Below are 19,839 nucleotides of genomic sequence, written 5' to 3' on the forward strand. Positions count from 1 at the left end.
ACAGCTTCACTGCAGCAAGCCTCAGCTCACTTCTTACTCGTGCTACTTACTCGCTATAGCCCTTGCAAGCCCTTGAAACCTTCCTTGCTAGGGAGCTGGCCGCGGGGAACGGCGCGCTTTGCTCCAGAATTTACTGGACGGTTTACAGCACATGTCAGCGCAAAGCAGGGGAGCGGCATGGTCCGCTAAACCTCGTTAGGGCAAAGTTAGGCTGCACCCCAATATCAATGCAGGTTGAGGCGAGTGAGAGAAAAATTGAAAACAATGAAAAAAAAGTTCCATTGATCAAACAAAGCCTCTTTCAAAGGTACCTTTGATTGACTACCTCGCGCCAAGAAAGGTAGCATATGTGGATATTCACCGTGTACTCACTTGTATATCACATGAGGCGCTCAAAGAGCTGAATGAGTGTCACGAGCTGTCATTTTCCCAGTCGACTTAGTTACCGGCATAATAATCACAGGGGAGCATGCAATCTCAGCATTCCTGCGTCATGGTGTTTTTCCAGGGTTGCAATTGGTCCAGCGACTTGCACATGCCATGCGTGTTTGGCTGGCAGCCCCGGAATGCCAGGCAATTAGCGGCAGCTCCGTCGGTGCACGAGCGAGTTGCCCTACACTATTGTCGTCAGATTCGGTGCGGTGCCTGAATCTGCCGCAGACACTCTCCAAATCCTTCGATAAAGCATCCGTGCAGGCTTCTATCAGGTAGCTCAACTGGTTTAATCGTCCAAGTCCTACTTCGAATCCAGAGACTCTTTCGCTTATCCACTGTAGATGTCGTGTAGGAGAGCAGTAACCCAGCAGTGCCTATCCTGTGTGTCTTATCCTGAACTCACATTCTCCCGGCGCTTACAGATGCGACCTGCTTTGTTCGGGGCCCCATATACAGTACAACGTGGACAGCCCGACTTGCTGTATCTGTTGACTCGTGGCAAACAAGTACTTTCCATGAGATGAGTGCATGGTCAAATGCATTTTATAAGCACGGCTAATGGCGGAATTATGGTCCTAATGCATGTACGACGTGGAGACGTGAATAGCCAGTGATTATTGTAGCTCTTGAGCCATTTGAAGTGGTCTAGAACAATTCCACCGTCTAATTGTAAAGCTCCGTTCCTGGATTTTCGGCCTCTATTATACTGGCTATTTATTTGTTCTAGCTCAAAGTGGCAAATTTTGCCAACTGATGAAGAGTACTACCTATCAATGATTTACACGATATCTCTGCCAGCGGCATGAGGCCACTCATGTGCTCCGTCGGCTCACCTTTGTCACCGTTTGTAGAGGCCCATGCAGACGTCAAATATCTCTCTGTGCCCTCGTTTTCCCTCTCTTCTCAAGGTTTGGAATAGGCACTTAAATTAGAGGAATCGCTATAGGAATAGTTACTCTGAAAAGCATCTAATCATTCAAAATCATTGCTATTTGAGTTCAAATATGGTCGTGCTTTTTATGCTCGTCTTGCGTTGGACATCTGCGCAGCTGAACGCATCGAGACTTTTCTGGGTTACATAATCCAGGCCCACCAATAATCAGTGGTGTCAATTTTCTAGAGCTCCAAAGCTTAGGCAGCCTCATCCAGATTAAATGCACATGCTGAACCACCTGGCTCTCCAAAGAACACCAAGAATCGCGCTGCTATCGGGACCAGCGATTTAAGGGTCCTTGTTCTTAGGCATTGAGCCTTTTCTTCTTTCCTTCTTTTGCAAAAGCTGCTTTAGAACCTGAATTATTACTTCAAGAAACCCCCGTCATCCTGCCACTAAACCAACCAACCAACCACTCGCTCGTCACGAACTTCCATATCTAAACTCCTTGAACCAGCTCGACACAATGATACATCCATCACGACAGGCATACGTGGAGGAGGCGGAGCAAAGCACCGGCATTGCATTAGAAGACGTCCCAGAAGATCATGACTACGAAATGAACATGGGCGATGGCGCCCCGCCAGAGAAAGCCTCCGCGATCCTGAACCAGTTCAATAGAAAACGACTTGCCGCCACAATTGCCGTCCCGACTGACGATGGACGAGTTCGTGCCAAGCTGCGAGAAATGGGGGAGCCCATCACCCTATTCGGCGAAGGACCTGCCGACCGCCGAGACCGACTACGAGAGCTATTGACGATTCAGGCGGAAATGGCTGGGCTAGAGAGTGGCGACATAACCATGGAAGATGCCGAAGACGCGGAAGAGGAGGAGCAGGAAGAAGAATTCTATTCGAGAGGAGGTCCCGAGCTGCTACAGGCTCGTATCAACATCGCCGAATTTTCCTTACCACGGGCAAAACGGAGGACAGCTTTCCAAAAAGTCGAGTCAACAATACCCTTGCGGACGCATGTCAAATTTCGCAAACACATCAAGGACAGATTACAGGCATTTGAGCTGCAGGGAAGTCAGACCGTTGGCGAGAGGCATATAAGCATGACCAGATTCTCGCCGAATGGGGAGCTGATTGCTGTGGGCAACTGGGGTGGTCAAGTAAAACTGGTCGAAACACAAAATCTAACGGAGAAGATGAACTTCCGTGGACACACCAACAAAATCAGCGGTCTTTCGTGGTTTCCTGGTGCTACCTTGCCTGAGAGCGGAGTCTCCCCAGACTCAGTCAACCTTGCGTCTGGTGGTGCCGAGGGGTTGGTCCATGTTTGGTCATTAAACAAAGATACCCCTCTATCAACCTTCAAGGGACACTCGCAACGAGTTTGTCGAGTAGAATTTCACCCATCCGGACGCTATCTAGCATCTGCTTCGGAGGATACCTCATGGCGGCTTTGGGATGTCGAGACCAATGCAGAGCTTCTATTACAGGAAGGTCATTCTCGGGGCGTCTATGCCGTCAGCTTCAACACGGATGGCTCCCTACTCGCTAGCGCTGGTCTGGATAGCATCGGCAGGATATGGGATCTGCGATCAGGGCGGACCGTAATGATCCTAGATGGACATCTAGATGGACACATCAAACCGATACACGCCTTAGACTGGAGCTCTGATGGACACCGAGTCCTGTCCGGCTCTGCTGATGGATGGATCAAGTGCTGGGATGTCCGCAAAGTGCAGAGGACCGGTGGTGTTGGTGCCCACAACAGTGCTGTCTCCGATATGCGCTGGTACAAAGGCTTGGATGACCCTCTTCTTGGAATCCCACCGGGCCAAGACGAGAAGGGTGCACAGCTGCCCAAGAAGGCCGGCACCTATTTTATCTCCAGTGGTTTTGATCGAAACATCAAGATTTTCTCGGCTGACGATTGGACTTTGGTGCAAACGCTAAGTGGACATACTGCTCCGGTTGCCAGCGTGGACTACAGCAACGATGGGCGATGGATTGTAAGTGGAGGACACGATCGCACAGTGAAGCTCTGGGGAAGAAATGACGGCGAGGCGATTTAGTCAAGATTTTGTATTTAATTTTGAGTGGAAATAACTGGCAAGTCGGAATTGATACCCAGGTTGGCGAAATAGCCCGTAATTTCCCTGCAGAATGAATCAAAGACGTGTAAAAGTCAGAGCAGGTTCAGAGCAAGCTCACTTACACTGAATCTTTGCTCTCACTTTACTGGATGATGCATGGATCGTTGCTTAGTCATGTGACTAACCTGACTGCGGATGTAGATTAGATAAGGAGGACAGACCCAACCACGACCTGCGTAATGTTTGTCGCGCCACCCATCTCTAAACTCCGTCATGATGTACTGCCGACAACGGTCAACAAAGTGAAAAGCAGGCATATTTTCCCCGACACTGAAGCTCTCCATGAAATATCACAGTCGCTTCTTGCAGTCAATCCCCAACTTGACATAATCGCATTCAGCAATGGCGAGCATCGACCGCTATCGCCCCCCTCGAGAGGGCTATCAACCGCCGAGTCTCCAAGGATCTGCGCGCCATGAGAGGCAATCTCGGTCGCCTCCTCGCCGTCGCGAAGTGCCTCCAGCTGCGCCTACGCCTCCGCAGCACAGCGCACGTACATCTCCTCCGCGACCGCAAGCCGTATCCAGTCAGCAGACGCCATCGCGCTCTGGGGAGGAAACGCCCTTGGCGCTACCGAACCAGTGGTTTTTCACGACGGACGAGGTGCAAAGTACGCCTTCAATAATCGATGGAATCTCGCCTTCGGAAGAGAGGCTTCGCAGGGCGAAGGGAATCAACTTCATCTATCAGGCTGGCGTGATGCTTGATCTGCCGCAGATTACACTATGGGTGGCCGGCGTTTTCTTTCACAGATTCTACATGCGCTTTAGCATGGTTCAAGAGAAAGGGGGCATCCACCACTATGTATGAGATTTTTTCTCCTTTGTTCCGCACTTTCCTCGCATTTGCGACGGCTTCTTCCACTGCTTTGAGATGCTTCGAGTTTTCTATGTTCTTTACTAATCTTTTAAACATAGAACATCGCCGCGACTTCCTTGTTTCTGGCAAACAAGACCGAAGAGAACTGCAGGAAGACCAAGGAAATCATCATTGCCGTTGCTCGAGTCGCCCAGAAGAACACGAAATTGATTATTGACGAGCAGAGCAAAGAATACTGGCGATGGAGAGATAGCATCCTGACGTATGAAGAAGTCATGCTGGAGCAACTCGCATTCGACCTAATGATCGATAACCCCTATCGTCATCTTTTCGAACTCCTAGGACAACTGGAAGTTATCCACAACAAGCACTTGCGGCAGGCAGCTTGGGCATTCTGCAACGACGCGTGCTTAACGGCCCTGCCACTCTTGATTGAGGCGAGAGATGTCGCCATCAGCTCCATCTATTTTGCCTGCGCCCACACAAATCAGCAAATCGATGACGTAAACGGTGAAGGCTGGTGGAAGTTCCTGAAAGGGAGCGAGGACTGCTGTACAAAGGCCATTGAGGCGATGCGTCAGTTTTACACGGAGAATCCGCTTAGAAAGCAGAACCCATCACTGCCATCGCCGGCATTCCATCTTGAAAACACACGGAGACGGAACGATGCATTGAATGATACCCAATCATCCAACGCGGGGACGCCGATGGAACTCGACCGAGAGAGTCATAGTCCAGGCCCCAAGGTGAATGGAGGGACAGACCGACACTCGGAAGCAAGGGACAGAGAGCACGAGGGCTCCTTGAAAGCACCAGGTGATGGGGAATACGCACCACGATCGCCGTCGAAGAGAAAAGATGCAGAGGCCGATCTGTCTGCGGAAAGTGAAAGAGCCGAAAAACGAGCCAGAATCTCGGAAGATGAGGGTGAGCTGGTGGAAGACTAGGTTCCAGAGCAGACTTGTTGAATCATTCAACCCTGCTATGAGGGGGGTTTTGGCGTTGGGAATGTTTTACTAATCATGTTTTTCCTTTTCTGCAATGGCACGATGGAACGGTCTCGGCAAAGATGTGACGTTTGTCATTTAGCTTCAGGTAATGCTACGAGCTTGGGGATGGCGTTGGGGACTGTTTCTTATCAAAGCTACTCGCATCGACCCGGCTTGTTGGATAGAGACTGCCGCATAGGCACAATGGTTTAAATGCGACTTGATTGAGCTAGGAGATGGGGTTTGATTTTATGTATTTTGCTATTCTATATCCGCAGGGGCTGGACAGAGCTTGATATCCCAAACATGCAAACTGATCAAAGACTCATCTGACCTTGGCCGTGATACAGTGCAATATGAGTTTCCTTTCGAATTAGAAATAGGTATTCATTGCTATGTCTACTCTGTATCTAGGCATCTTTCAATTTAGATCACGACAGGTTGGATACCCGACTGGGGGCTAGCTAGGTACCTGCTCCTTCCAGGAAATTTCCATGATGACATGTGAATGGCTTTTCTGCCTTGATTAACTGTTGCCTGTTGCAACGAGCCTGTTTTCATCTGAACATCAAACGAGCTCACCCAATTGGCATCACCCATTCTGCCACTCTGGCGCTCTGACCGCCCCCCAAAGCGTGCAGCTGCCTACAATTATAAAGCCCATCAACGCCCGCCACCTTTTCCCTTTTTTCTTTTTTCCTCTTTTTCTTCTTCAGCTCTCTTTGCCTTTTGGCTTAGATCAAGTGTAGTGTCTGTTCTTTTCAGTTTAATCTCTGAAACGTCTCCAAGCGAGACCTTCTTGATTACTCTTATTTTTGGTTCACTGGTGGAGTTTCCCTCTGTGCTTGCGCATGGGTTCTCTGCCTACTGTGTCCCTGGTATTACACTGTTTCCGGGTGATGCGATTGTTCGGTGGCGGCTTTTCATTGCTTTTGTTGGCTTGTCTGATGAGGTGAAGAAGAGTTGTAATTTTGGAAAGTAATTGGGTCCTGTGATATGGCTGTACGATATTCCAAGCTTCAAAATCCTCTGCGCGTTGAAGGTCCACGTTAGGCTTGGATAAATGTATCTTTTCCCCTGTGCCACGCCCTGTATCAAGGATAAATATAAATTTCTAGCTACTGTTTCAAAATCCTAACATTATATATTATTTTTCATCACGCCTTAAACCAAAAAACGCGAGATCGAAGCTGTCCAGCTTCTGTGACGCTCCCCTCCAAGGTTCCCAAAAACTTCCCAGAAACAGCCTAGCGCGACATAGAGCTACCGTCTGGCGCTCGCATCAAAAAAGATCACCATAAACTTGCATCCAAACCAATTCTTGCCCCCAAGCACCGCCAGCCAAAAAGCCTCTATACTTCCCCGGCGACCACCTCCTGTGCATTCGAGAGCTTTGATCCGGGGCTCTCTTCACACAATGGCTACTTTGGGAGGCTACCTCAACAGTGAGCTCGGCGCCCCTCGTTTTCAACCCCGCAGACCAACCCGTGTTGTGATCTTTGACTGACGCTTTTGGTGTGCTTAGAAAAGGTGTTGATTGTGACGGCGGACTCGCGAATCCTGGTTGGAGAGCTGGCGGCTTGTGATCAGTCGACAAATCTAGTACGTGCTTGTGCTTTTTCCCTAAGGGAGCCTCGTGTGGGAGCTTCTTGTTCAGAACAAGTACTAACGGTTACGCGCTGCAGGTCCTCAAAAATGCCGTGGAAAGAATCATCCGAACGCCCGACGACCCAGAGCCGTCCGCCGAGGTCCCCCTAGGCCTATATCTCGTCCGAGGCGACAATGTCTGCTCCGTTGGCCTGGTCGACGAAACACTAGACGAAAGCATAGACTGGACACAAGTGAAGGGCACAGTAATAGGAGGCATCAAACACATTTAGAAGTCCGCCGCTTTTCGATATACCCAAAGGCTGCGATCTCGAAAGAGAGGAGGCGAACCAATTTAGAATTTTTGTTTTTTTTTTAGTATGGGTCATTGGGGGCACTTGGAGCGCCTGGAGTTATGATACACGCATGAAGCCAGCCTTTTTGCAAAGGGTACGAATTTATATGGATCATCTATTTTAATACTATTTCTTTCTTAAGCTTTATTTGCTGACACGGCTCTTTGCACAAAGTACCAACAAAAAAATTGTTCTATCCAAAAACACGCTGCATCCAGATCTCCTTGAAGATGCTTTCTCCAGGAGTTTTAATCACCCGCCTGATTCTGTTTCCCTTGCGAACGCTCAACCAGCCCATGGTATCTCCTGGGACCTCGTCCAAAGTAACCAGGTGGGGGTCGGCCTCGGGGTCTTCTGATAGATCCACGGCAGCCTCACCGGGCTTGGATCTGACACGCTTGTCCAGGATGTACGATCCTGCAGTCCATTGTCCAATCGTCTCAACTCGGAGATCTTCGGGCTTCGCAGGCACCCCCCATCGCGGGTCGTCGTGTGTCAGCATGTACCAAACGGTGAAGGGATCGTGTAGTGCCAATTCGGGCTCCCTGCCATCTCCCTCCATTGAGTCAATCTTGTTAAAGGCTCCATTGATGAAGTGGGCAGCCCATCGAGCGAGGGGGCTGCCGGCATCAACAAGAGTCTTGACTGCTTCATTGAAGTAGTTCTTGTTGATGAAGTGGAGGTTTGTGATGTCCAGGGGGCACAGTGTGACAGTGAGCTGCCGAGAGAGCTTCGCAGGGTACGGCTTGATGCCCGTAATGTGGTTAGGGATAGGCGGCAATGTCGACGCAGGGTTGGGCGATGTAAGGGCATAGACGAGAGCGGCAGCAAGAGGATCGGCATATGTGTTGAATTCCGCAGTGGGAGTGACGTTGCCGGGAACCTCGACGGCTCCGCCCATGACAACCAGCTCCTTGACCCTGAGGAATGTCTCGGGGTCCTCGGTAGCTGCCAGCGCAACGTTTGTGAGGGGGCCGACGGCGAGAATGCTGATGGTGTCTGGAGGGTTCTCTCTGAGAAGACGCAGCATCTCCTTGTAAGCAGGCTCCTTGGAAGCTGTGAAGCGAGGGTAAGAAGGACTGTGGTCAGTGTTGTCATCCTTGTCAAACAAGGCCTTCCAAGTATCAGCGGGCTTCAGATCCTCATGGATATCATGAACATTGTGCAGTCCATCAGCGCCGTCTATATGATTCGTCTCAGTCAGAAAAATGAACTATTACGCTCAGGAAGCAAGCACATACGGAAGTAGTCGGCAGCCAAGACAGGGTCGGCCAGGGAGTGTTCAGCTCCTGCAGCCACAATGGTCTTGTGGGCTTTCAGAGTCTCATAACCCTCGGGACGGCCTTGAGACTTCCTCCACTCGAACTCCTTCTCCAAGACGTGGTACAGGGCAGCCACGTTTCGAAGACAGCTGGAGGTCGAAATTAGCTAGGATAAATACACGGATATTTGTGTGTCATGATGGAGACATACCATTCCAGAGGAACATTGCCGTATGTGACAGAAATCATGGCCAGCTCCAGCTCCTCGGGGGAGGCACTAAGAGCCAGGAGAAGGGCCATGACATCGTCGACACCAGGGTCGGTGTCCAGAATAATCTTGCATTTCGGAGCCATGTTTTCTTTTTGAACCTTTTATGTTTAGATTATGTTCAGGGTAATGTGACTCAATTGCACAAAAGATATATCATATTTTGCACTCACAAGTAAATATATCTGGAGCAATAAGGTGGGATTCGAGCAGATAGAGTAACAGCGGGGTCTTCTAAGAAAAAGGCACAGCAAAGAAAGGAACTTTTCGATGCTTCAGAATTGGGGCGGGCCTATTTAATAATGAAATTCTCTCAACGAGATCCAAATAGCCAAAACTTGACTCTCTTGAATAACCAGGACCTGTGCCAAGACGAAGGAGAGCCAAAAACCAAAGGTTGGCGGGGTTTGCACTTTTTCGCTGAGATAATCCTCATAGTACACCGGGGTTTTCCCCGTTTTGGCGGCTCCCAGCGGCCGGCGACGGCCGAAGAACGGCCAAAAGTGTGACGCTTGTATGCCGAATGCTGGACCTCCGATCTGCGTCTGACACTTGGATATGCAGATTCGTATTTTTCGTATCTCGTCTGAACTCTTTTTGGGGTTGTTGTTGGCGAAACTACCAATGCTGCTTTTTGCGGGTTATGCTTGTTTCCCTTTCTGGGCTGGGGTTGCGATTTTGACAGAAACCTTAATGGATGCTTCTTTGACGTGATATGATGAGTCAATTGCTATTAGATAACAGCCGAGCTCAACCCTGTTTAGATGGATTTGTGATTTTGTCAAATAATTGAAAAACTACCTACCTACCTACCTACCTATCAAAGCATCGCATAAAGTTGCTTGTAGTTTTTTTCAGTTGCCCCATGCGACTTTTTGAAATTACAGGGTAGGTCCATACAAATCTCGGGGAATCAGCCGCAATGGCCATGAACGCAATGTCACCAATAGCAAGCAAAGACCTCGATGCTCCAAAACGCAGCAGCCTAGGAAACGTGGCGGGCGTGGAATGCGGCTGCATAGGCTCGTCTAGCGCCCGAGAGGCTCTGTGCCACAGTCCGAGCCCTGCTGCAAGTTCGTCCAGTCTATTGTATGTACTTCGCATTGCAATCAGACTATCGACTGTTGGTGCTACGGACGATTTCAACCCACTAGGTCGATAATAACTGGAGGGTGCCATCGGATGTGAATTGCCGCCAACAGCGCATTCTTTGTGCATACAGTGGCTCAATATAGACAAGCCTGGCTGTCTTAAAACGCGGTTGACACACCCTTAGGCGGTTGCAAATTCCACAGCTGCCAGCTAGCGGCGTGAATGATGGATTGCCAGCTGCTGTTACAAGTCCAGAGTCGGCAAGTTGGTACCGATTACAACCTATACCCATGGAACATAAAACAAGCCGTGTCTAGGGCAAATTGAAGGAAAAAGGAAAGATTGGCTTTGCTTGGCCTTTGCACCGCCTCGCCCCGACGCCAATACGACGCGAGGGAGTCAAAAATAAAAAATAAAAAACGGCATCACCAAAAACTCTCCCTCCAGGCCCTCAACCGCAACTTCGAACTCCAAACCCCAAACCCCAAACCCCAGACCCCCAAAAACAGTGGCCCTCGACGTTCGTACGCTCTTCCTCTTCCAGGGGACGCCAATCTCGCAGCTCCAAAGCGGAATCTTAGGCGAAAGACGATCTCAGTGAAGCAGTCCAGGCTCGCATAATCGAAGGCTAAAAGAAACTGCCCGCCCCACTGTTTCTGCCGCTCGGCCACTCAGGTGCCGCGCCTGGACCCCCCTGCTGGCTTTTTCTCCCTTCCCGCTGAACGACTCCCTGCAACTCTCCCCATTGGCGTTGCGAAAACGACACACCCCCTGCTCTGCGTTGAAGCCACCTGGTGCTTTTCTTTCGTGTCCTCAACGGTCTGTACAGCTTCCTCTATTCTTTTTCCTCTTCTTTCATGCTTGTTGGCTGCCATCATCCATCACTCCCGTGCTCCGGCAATTGGGCCTTCCCTTTGCCATCTATCCGTATTTCCACCTTTTCTCTTGCCCGCCCAAGTCCCGCAGTGGCCAGTTTTTAACGTTTCTGCCAGCTTGCGAATCGCGCCGGTTTGCCGCTGCAGACAGCCTCGCTGCATCGCCCGTGGGTGCAATCGTTGCAGCATCCAGCCAACGGCGGCACTCTCTGCAGCTATCCGACAATCGATCGAGCGTCTGATCATTGCGTTGCCTTGGTCTCTTTTAGAGCATCGAAATACGTTGTCTTAAGACAAAGAGCAGCAGTTCTCCCCACTCGTCCTCATCTCCATCTCGAGAGTCCATCTCGTCCGGTCCATTGGCAGCTATTCACGACACCAACGGTGGCCCCAAGTCATCATGGCTGATACGAATATGCTCTACACAGTCGGCGCTTATGCTGCCTTGATTGGTGTTGGCTATGCCTTCTACTATGTCTCAACGCAAAAGGACAAGAAGAAGGGTGGCGTCACCATCACCAAGCCCGTCAAGGACTCACAACCAGTGACTCGGAAAGAGGACCGGAAAAAGAAGCAGCGCATGGAAAGCTATGTGACAGACCAGGACACCAACAAGGCATCCAAGGCTGATGCCCAAAAGGCAAAGGCCGTCGAGACTCCTCAGTGGTCGAGCAACCAAAAGGATGCTGAAAACCAAGAAAAGATTGACAACCGGGAATTTGCCAAGCAACTTGCTAAGGCCAAGGAGGGCGCCAAGTTCAACACCAAGAACGACGGCCCCAAGCAACGAGAGAAGACCGTCAAGCAGTCCAAGGCTAACAAGCCCAAGGCTGCTCCTGCCGCCCCCGAGGCCGTCCAATCTGCCCCATCGTCTAACGGCGCTGATGCTGATGACGACGAGTCTCCCGTTGTCCTCTCTCCCGCGACCAAGCCAGCGGACGTCAGCGGTGTCTCTGACATGCTCGAGCCCGCCCCCGCCGGTCCTTCCGTTCTGCGTCTGACTGATACTGAGTCCAAGAAGGACAAGAAGCAAAAGGCTCCTAAGAACCCCGAGCCAGCTGAGACCAAGAAGCAGAGACAGAACAGGAAGAAGGCCGAGGCTGCCAAGGCTGCCCGCGAGGAGACCGAGAAGGAACGCAAGGCCCTTGAGGAGAAGCAGCGACGAACTGCTCGCATTGCTGAAGGCCGCGCCGCCAAGGATGGCTCCGAGTTCATGGCTGCCGTCAACGGAAACAAGAATGCCTGGGATGGAACCAACGGAACCAACGGTGCCGCTGAGAAGAAGGAAGAGGCTTCCCTCTATGCGCCTCTCGACACCTTTGAGAAGCCTGCCCAGAAGAAGAAGGCTGCCGAAAAGGCCACTCCTGCCCCTGCTCCCAAGAAGGAGGCTGTCCAGAACCTAGAGAGCTCCTGGATTTCTGCTCTCCCATCTGAGGAGGAGCAGATGGAGATGCTCAAGGAGGAGTCCGATGAGTGGAACACCGTTAAGAGCAAGTCTTCCAAGAAGGCCAAGAAGGCACCCTCGGCCGAGTCTGGAGAGGAGACTCCCGCGGCTCGCCCCGCCCCCCAGCCCAAGCAACTCTCCGAAACCAACGCCAACAAGTCGACCAAGCCTGTGGCTGCTAAGAGCTTTGGAGGCTCCTTCTCTGCGTTGACCGTTAAGGGCGACGATGTCGAGGACGACGCCGAAGAGGAGTGGGATGTCTAAACACACAAAGAAGCACGACGACGAGAACCATCGTGCATGTGTTGCGTGCATTGCACAGTCGCCGGGAGCGGCTTGAGAGCAGCTTGCCCGCCTCTGTATACTATTACCTGCTGACAAGCCATAACTGTCGGTATTTCCTCTTTGCTGGTTTCTATGATTGTCATTTCTATGTTGGATCTGGAGGCATTCTCCAAAGAATTTACCGCGGGAGGTAGGAGAAGAAAAAAAAAAGGGATAAGACCTGTTGATGGACATGTTTGAGAAAGACATTTGATCACTTGGCCTGCGGCTCAGGGGTTTGCAGATTTATGTAGCCCGGCATAGCGTACAAGTGCCGCATGGTCGACCAAAGTTTTTTTTTTTCTTCACCCATTTTTTTGTTGTTATGATATCGGCTGTTGAAGAGCAAGACTGGGAAAAAAAAAGGTCTCGCAATGGACGCAAAAACGGAGGATACAGATGCTACAAGCGAAAATTTCTGAAGGACGACAGATGAAGGATGAGATACAAGGGCGCTCGTGTGTGTAAATACTCCGTTGGTATCAGCTCGCAAAATGGGGCAAATCTACGCTTGCTATGATTAATGATGTTTGTTTGTTGTGATTTTGAAATGTGACGGATGTGTGTGTGTGTACTCGAATGTGTGTGCCTGGTGAAGCAGCCAATATATTTTTGGAGTATTTTGCCATTGGCCATGAACACTTGTTTGCTGAATTATAACTATGACCGGCAGTATGATAATTGTATACATGTATTTGCACGTGTACGGCCACGTATTATACACATGTCATTAATTGAATGGTGTTGCTACGATTTCCATCTCTCCTCATGGAGTTTTGCGTCTCCGAGGACGATAGAGGTGAAGCTAGGCGGTGCCTACATGCTCTAGTGTGCCTCTAGGACTTGCTACTAGGCCCAGCTAATGAAAGATTCAGTCCCCCCAACCTACCGATTTGGAGGTGGGCAGCACAACGTCCTTAGCCAGTTTAGTATTGCTGGTGCCTGGATGTGACACCCCCTTCCATTCCCCAGACAGCCGAGTGCTACAATGGCATTCCTACAGCGTCCCTGCTCGTTGAATGTCTCTGTTTCCCCTCGTCAGCCCGGGACAATGGACTCCTTTGCTGTCCGTTGTTGTGGCTATGGGAGGGCATTACGTGGCTACGACGACAAACGTTCGTAATGGGCCACTCACACACACTCAAAAAGCAACCAAGCTGCAAGCATCTCCGCCTTCGCCTTTGGTGGCGTGGCCCCGAAGGTGGTGAGCCGGAAGCCGGGTTGCCGTCCAAGGGACCCTGCAATAGGATCCAGCGTCTGGAGAATGGAGTCGCTGCAACCCAGGATGGGGATCTTTTTTTTAGCGGCCACGCGGGGGGCTATTCCCCGACTCTCCATCGAGATGGCCCTTTTTATGGAGGGAGGCGATTTTGCATGGTTTGGGATTTGAAACGAGGGCAAAATCTCTTGATTTCATTTGGCGGGGAGATCGAGATTGAGTGCTGGCATCCTGGGGGTGGTTTATGTTCATTGTCTGGTTCTTGTTTCTTCGTCATTCTTTCTTGTTGCTATTGTGGGATGCAACGGATGGACGGACGGACGTGGTTCCGAGACGGCCTTTTTGCTTGCCACTTGGCGAAACGGGCGTGCCGGCTCCTGGTGGCACCTTTTTGCTGGACAGCTCTTCTCTTTTGCAGTGAGGCACTGCGGATTACGGCGTATTATTAGCATTTGGGCATTCGATTGCTCTCCCGCCGGGCCCGAGATAGCAAGCAAAGTCATGCAATATCCATTCTTTTTTTTTTGTCTCATCCCACCTCTGACTGCGTCGTACACGGAACGCCGGGATGAGTGATATACTTGAATCTTTTCTTTTGTCGTCTGGCCGTCAGCAGGTGGGGGAAAGACGCACGGCCAAGAAAGTTGACGAGTCGTGAGGGGAAAAAGAAGGTTGAAACAATTCTTTGAGGTCCAGAGTTTCGGTCGAATGCTAGCTAGCTTCGGTCCTTGTCAGTGCGTGGGTTTTTGGCGAGGCAAACCAGTTGGCGGATGACGACGTGGCATCTCGGTATCAGATGCGGCCACCGCTTCTCACGAGGTTTAACTTTTGAGTCAATTCAGGTATAATCCAATGCATCTGCCCAAGTCATGGAAGCAATTGAAGTTAAAAAAGACGCAACGCATGATCATGTTTGCTTTATGCGTGCAAAAGTCACTCGAAGTCGGTGATGTCAGGTTTCAAGAGGCGCCGTCTGCGGATAGCAAATAGGACGGCGTGGATGGCCAACATGTTGCCATTGGCGGCCACACACGAGCGGACGGCGCAACTTAGTTTGAAGAGATGAAGATGCTTGCTACCAAGAAGGTTAGTAGCGCTGGCCTAGTCGTACAGCGGCTGCCCAGTGGTTGGTGCAACAGGGCCAGACGTCGAAATTCAATTTGCATCCCGGACCCTGGCCTGGCCTGGCCCTGTCCTGTCGAGGCGAAAAGGGAACAAGGGTGATGGGCACAATTTGGCTGGCCACGCTCGTACAGATGCTCGTGCTACGTGTGCTAATGAAACGAACGACAAGCCATGGCCTCCCCCGTTTCCGCGCTCTCGCTTGACTGGCCCTGGATCCATGTTTGACGGCCGTGGATCCCAATGTTGTGCCGCCGAGATCCTCTGGTTTGTGATGATGATGCGCTGCGGAAATCCCTGTCGCGAGCAAGAGTTGAAACTTGAAACGCAAGAGCAGGCTGGTGTTTGTTTCAAGAGCGAGGCCAAGAGGGCTGCGGTCGCGCGCGCGAAGTGAAGCAAAGGCAAAGTAGAGCAAAAATACGGGGAAGCGCCAGTGATTGAGATACTACGGATGGACCCCCCAGGCGGTGACGGGGCCTGGAGCACTAAGATATTGGGGGCAGGTACCCGTGCGTGAAGTAAAATGAGAGAATATCTCACGACTCCGTATCTGGTACTAGTTGTAATTGCGAGTGTGCAAGTACGAGTACTAATAGATGGATGGGCAGGAGAGGAGGCGCCTGTTTGAGCTGAGGCCGCCCAGCTGGTTTTCTTTTTCTTTTCCTTTCTTTTTATTTGTTCAGTTAATTCGAGATACAATGAATTGTGTGAATGATGTATACGAGTACATGTAGTTGAAAGTATCAATCGGATCAAATTCAATGGCCCGATCAAAGTGGGATTGGGTTTTAGCCAGGCGGCCTTTTAGGTTCCGCCGCCGCGCCTCACTGCAGAAACTCTCGGGTGCCATGCGCCGAGCCGGACCAGATTGCCTGAGTCGTCACAGCGCTGTTTGAGGCCTTTGTCAATTGTGGCGACCGCTACTGTCTGGCCCCAAGCCCAAGTGGCAGCACTACTACTACTCGAGCATTACAGGCATTCCATGGGATGGGCGGGGTTTGGGTTTGGGCTCAACTAGCACTTGATCCATTGAGCCTGACAATCCATCATAAGGCCCCTGCTCCCTCTGATCTGCGGTTCGCTACGTTGGCTTGTAACATTTGCTGCCAGTCAATCAATATCTGCATTGATCCATCTCCATCTCCATCCGTATCTCCAGCTGTTCTGCGCTCTTCTGTAGCGCCACGTCTGCAGCACACTTGACCAATTCACAGCACAGCACCGGACAGCACTGAGCCCGACAGCTCAGCACAGCACAGCCCGGCACCAGCGTCGCAACACCAGCGCCGCAGCCGCCAGACATTTCAAGACCCCTGGCCAAATTGCATTTTGGTCAATTTGATTGATTTGATTGCAACCATCAACCATCACTCAGCACAGCACGAGCACCACACCGTCCGGCTGCTGTGTCCATCGTTTCTTCTTCCTCGCCTGGGCGCTTCCCCAGTCGACTTCGCTCCTCTAATCACCCCCGGCGCCGTTTTATTTTTGGCGGTGCGTCTGCCGCGCTTCTGCACTGAAACTCGTCGCCTAAGCACTTCTCCCTTCTTGGCAATGCGCACTTCGCCTCGCCATCTCTCCAGACGCTCGCTCTCCTTTCCGCTGCTCACGTCTTGCTTTGTCGATTCTTGTCATCCGTAAACCCAACGGAATCCTGCCTCATTGACGCTTCCTTTCCTTTCCTTTCCTGTCATCTACTGTCCTGTCCTTTCTCTTTACTATTGTGACGACTTTCAATTTCTTGTCTTCTTCTCTTTTGTTCACGGCTTGGCTTCGTTCCTTCCTCCATTTCTCACGCAATCTGCCTTCTGGGGGCGTCTTGACACTTGAAACTGTCGCAGCCCCCCCTTTACTTTCTTGACGATACCTGTACTCTCTTTCCCCCCCACGCCCCAATCGAACTACGAACTATCGAATTTCTTGCATTCCAGTTTGCTCGACGACGGCCTTTTTGTTACGGACAGCTGTTTGGTTGTTATTTTTCTGCTTTTCATTTTCCTTCATTATTTGCTGGGCTCTTTGGAGGTTTCTCTCACGGTCGGTTTACTGCGTCTCTTACGGGCATCCTCGTTTCGAATCCGCCTCCTTAAACACGCCATCTTTCTTCCATGCTGGACACACCAAACACCAATTGAAAGGCCATCGTGATACGGGGACGTGCCCGGTAGCCGTCCAAAATGTCTTTCCCCGTCGCGCTACAGTCGGCCATCTTCTACCTACTTGCCTGCACACCATGCGCCGAGGTACGGCATCGGGCCAAGGCCAAGGACCAGGCCAAGAAGGAGAGGGTGGAAAAGGCAAAACTAGAGACGCAGCAACCTGGCCTATATCGACACCCGTCACCGTTCAACACCAATCCTTACTGGGCAGAAGAGATCAACATGGGACCTAGTCTACCGAAGAAGTCGACGAGCAAAAACTCGAGTCAACGGGGCCTGATGAGCGCGGGAGGTGAAATCAGTGCTCTTAGCCTATCAGGGCGCACGAATACTGGCGACAGTCACACCAATTACGAAGACAGCACGCTGGTGGTATCACAAGATGGCATCTTGTCCGACGACTGGAACAGCCGACATGGATATCAGCGCGAGGATGAGGAGCTCTGGGGTGCAGACTGGTCTGGCGCCAAGCTCAAGGACGCCTTCTCAAAGGCGAGAGATTCTGCGGGGCGGTTGATTGAATCAACACTGGGTATGGACAAAGAAGTAACAGAGGAAGAGCGCCGCGCCTTTTATGCGGCCCCGCGAAATCCCCCCGTCAACGACTTACACCCGCCTGTCGTTAGCAGCAAGCTTCCCCACAAGGAGGCTCATAAATGGATGCTTCAGCCGCCGCCGTCAGCCAAGGTCATGGAGGGCAAGGTGCCCGTCAGCAGAGCCATGAGCTCCAGCAGTAGGACAAGCGGGAGAACCATTGCGGGAGGAGAAGAGAAACTGGCTCGCCAACTCCATGAGAAGCTAGTTAGGGAGAAGATTATGAAGGAGATGCCTACCGAATCCGAGCTCATCGACTCTTTGTTCGTTACCAGAACTCGGAGCACCCGGTCCGACATGACACGGACCCGTAGCCTGTCCTTTGACGGCTCCGACGAGATCTTGGACGGCAGCAACAACTCTTTCGAAAGGCGGAGGCGAAGCAACCGCCTAAGGGCCTTGGCTACCCCTCCCGGATTTGAAGAATCCGAGGATGAGTACGAAGATATCTTTTCCTCACGAATTACCAAGAGCAACAGCCACTCCAGCCAGCCTGGCCATGCGGCTCAGCGACCAAAGCTGGAAACTATAAACAGCAGCGAAGGCAGCAACGGCCGTTCGCGATCCAAGAGATCAAGACGGCAGAAGTCTACCAGGTCGAAGAAGACCCTCTCCGGAGCAGGGTCGCCTGTCGGAGACGACTCTGACTAAAGACGCACCCTATGAAGCGTTCTTGTATTAAAGCATTGAACTGTTGCCGCACACGTCGGCTCCATGATTGCTTTCTGTTTTTGTTTTTGCTTTGTCTGTCAACTTGACATTTGTTTTTCCTGTCGATTTTTTTTCCATCATCATTTTTCGTTTCTGTTCAAGCATAGCACAAATATGGGCGCTGGGGGAGGCATGCTTTGGGTAGCCTTTGGGTTGGTTCTGCCTTTTTATCCGGTGCGTGTTTAAAAGGCATGGCGTATTGGCTTCGATTTTTTGGGTTTTGGTGTACTTGTAGCAAAGACAAAAGAGAGGCAAGATTTTATAGCCTAGAGGTGCAGTGCTAGCTTTGCACAAAACAAAACAAACATTGGATTCTTTATTCCACACACATGTCCCTATTTCCTGCTTCCAATAGAGGTGTCTTGTGTCCATGAATCGTCCACACTAAACTCTACTGCTTCGTGATAGAAACTGATATTTTGCCTAATAGGGGGTATATCGTCGGAGACGGGTGTCCATCAACCCAATAAGGATCCCAAAACGCCAACCATGTAGTCCATCGCTGTTCTTTTTCTTTTGCCTGCCTTTCCGTTCCATGTCATATATTTCATCATAGATGCAAACCATCCTCCTCAGCGTCATCGTGACCATCTTGCCTTTCTGCCCCTTGTGTCGTTGACTGCGCCTCGCCCTGGTTCGCCGATGTGGTCTGTCCTCCCGGCTGGCTATCGAATCGCACCTGACCGTTGGATATTGTGCCAGTCTGAAACGTGCCGTCCGTCCACGCCGAATGCCTCGTCTCTGCTGCTTGGTCGTCTGCAACAACGTCTCCGTTCGTCAGGGCCTCGCCCGCCTCAGTGTTTGCGCCCGCCTCGACCTCGTCCTGGCTCTGGAACTCGGTCCAGCTGACGCCGCGGTCCTCGACCTCTGCGCGGATGATTGCCAGGCGCTCGGCCATGCGGTCGATGACGACCTCGTTCTCCTTGATGGCGTCGATGCAGTCCTGGTCGGGAGCAGCGGAGGATTCGCCCAGCGCGGCGGAGGTGCCGTCCGCAAAGGGCTTGAGCTGGTCGTTTGAGTATTGCAGGTGGGCGATGGAGTTGCGGATTTCGAGGACTTTGAGGTGGAGCATGCCGAGGGAGAGGTCTTTGATGGCGGAGGCGAAGCGCGCGGGGGATATGGGCGTGGTGTCTGCGGACATGATGGGCCGGGGAATGTTTGTTCTTGAAGACGAAGCTGAGATCGAGAGTGAGATTAGAGTATCTTTATTTGGGTGCTAGATTGGAATGTCGCAAACGGATAAGAGCTGTCGAGCACATGTAAAGTTGAGGTTATCATGGAGGGGCAGCTTGTAGCAGTAGACATGGACTGGACGTCAGTTTTTAGTGGGGTTTAGACAGCTGCAGGCACTGACGCTACTCCGTAATCAGCTTCCAGCTCATTCTACTAGAATACTGTGCCTGGCCCCCCACTCACATCGAGACCGCAACAGGTTCAACATTCAATGCAAGTATCCTCATACATAGTTTGAACAGAGAAAGCTACTTGTTTGGATAATGGATAATGCTGCTTAGTCGTTGTATGCTTATACTATCTAGTTTGAAA

The 19,839-nt window shown here is 51.2% G+C and overlaps 7 protein-coding genes across 7 annotated transcripts; 5 read left to right on the plus strand and 2 right to left on the minus strand.

Annotated features, from left to right (window-relative positions):
* Window positions 1–1,835: 1,835 nt before the first annotated feature.
* Window positions 1,836–3,392, plus strand: T069G_07087 (WD domain, g-beta repeat domain-containing protein; the record flags this gene model as incomplete). The annotated part of the gene is made up of 1 exon (XM_056174297.1): window positions 1,836–3,392. The coding sequence occupies one exon, from the start codon at window positions 1,836–1,838 to the stop codon at window positions 3,390–3,392; it is 1,557 nt and encodes a 518-aa protein (XP_056027876.1).
* A 423-nt stretch (window positions 3,393–3,815) lies between these two features.
* Window positions 3,816–5,239, plus strand: T069G_07088 (uncharacterized protein; the record flags this gene model as incomplete). Its single annotated transcript, XM_056174298.1, has 2 exons — window positions 3,816–4,277; window positions 4,391–5,239. The coding sequence occupies 2 exons, from the start codon at window positions 3,816–3,818 to the stop codon at window positions 5,237–5,239; spliced, it is 1,311 nt and encodes a 436-aa protein (XP_056027877.1).
* Window positions 5,240–6,698: 1,459 nt separating this feature from the next.
* On the plus strand, window positions 6,699–7,161 carry T069G_07089 (LSM domain-containing protein; the record flags this gene model as incomplete). The annotated part of the gene is made up of 3 exons (XM_056174299.1): window positions 6,699–6,726; window positions 6,807–6,883; window positions 6,967–7,161. 3 exons carry the CDS (start codon window positions 6,699–6,701, stop codon window positions 7,159–7,161), a joined length of 300 nt encoding a protein of 99 aa, XP_056027878.1.
* Window positions 7,162–7,417: 256 nt separating this feature from the next.
* T069G_07090 (inosine-uridine preferring nucleoside hydrolase domain-containing protein) lies at window positions 7,418–8,840 on the minus strand (the record flags this gene model as incomplete). Its single annotated transcript, XM_056174300.1, has 3 exons — window positions 7,418–8,406; window positions 8,466–8,635; window positions 8,698–8,840. The coding sequence occupies 3 exons, from the start codon at window positions 8,838–8,840 to the stop codon at window positions 7,418–7,420; spliced, it is 1,302 nt and encodes a 433-aa protein (XP_056027879.1).
* A 2,281-nt stretch (window positions 8,841–11,121) lies between these two features.
* Window positions 11,122–12,429, plus strand: T069G_07091 (uncharacterized protein; the record flags this gene model as incomplete). Its single annotated transcript, XM_056174301.1, has 1 exon — window positions 11,122–12,429. One exon carries the CDS (start codon window positions 11,122–11,124, stop codon window positions 12,427–12,429), a length of 1,308 nt encoding a protein of 435 aa, XP_056027880.1.
* A 4,578-nt stretch (window positions 12,430–17,007) lies between these two features.
* T069G_07092 (uncharacterized protein) lies at window positions 17,008–18,234 on the plus strand (the record flags this gene model as incomplete). The annotated part of the gene is made up of 2 exons (XM_056174302.1): window positions 17,008–18,020; window positions 18,072–18,234. The coding sequence occupies 2 exons, from the start codon at window positions 17,008–17,010 to the stop codon at window positions 18,232–18,234; spliced, it is 1,176 nt and encodes a 391-aa protein (XP_056027881.1).
* A 610-nt stretch (window positions 18,235–18,844) lies between these two features.
* Window positions 18,845–19,435, minus strand: T069G_07093 (uncharacterized protein; the record flags this gene model as incomplete). The annotated part of the gene is made up of 2 exons (XM_056174303.1): window positions 18,845–18,925; window positions 18,974–19,435. The coding sequence occupies 2 exons, from the start codon at window positions 19,433–19,435 to the stop codon at window positions 18,845–18,847; spliced, it is 543 nt and encodes a 180-aa protein (XP_056027882.1).
* Between the last annotated feature and the right edge of the window lie 404 nt (window positions 19,436–19,839).

This window comes from Trichoderma breve, chromosome 4, assembly GCF_028502605.1.
Source record: "Trichoderma breve strain T069 chromosome 4, whole genome shotgun sequence".
NCBI lineage: Eukaryota > Fungi > Ascomycota > Sordariomycetes > Hypocreales > Hypocreaceae > Trichoderma > Trichoderma breve.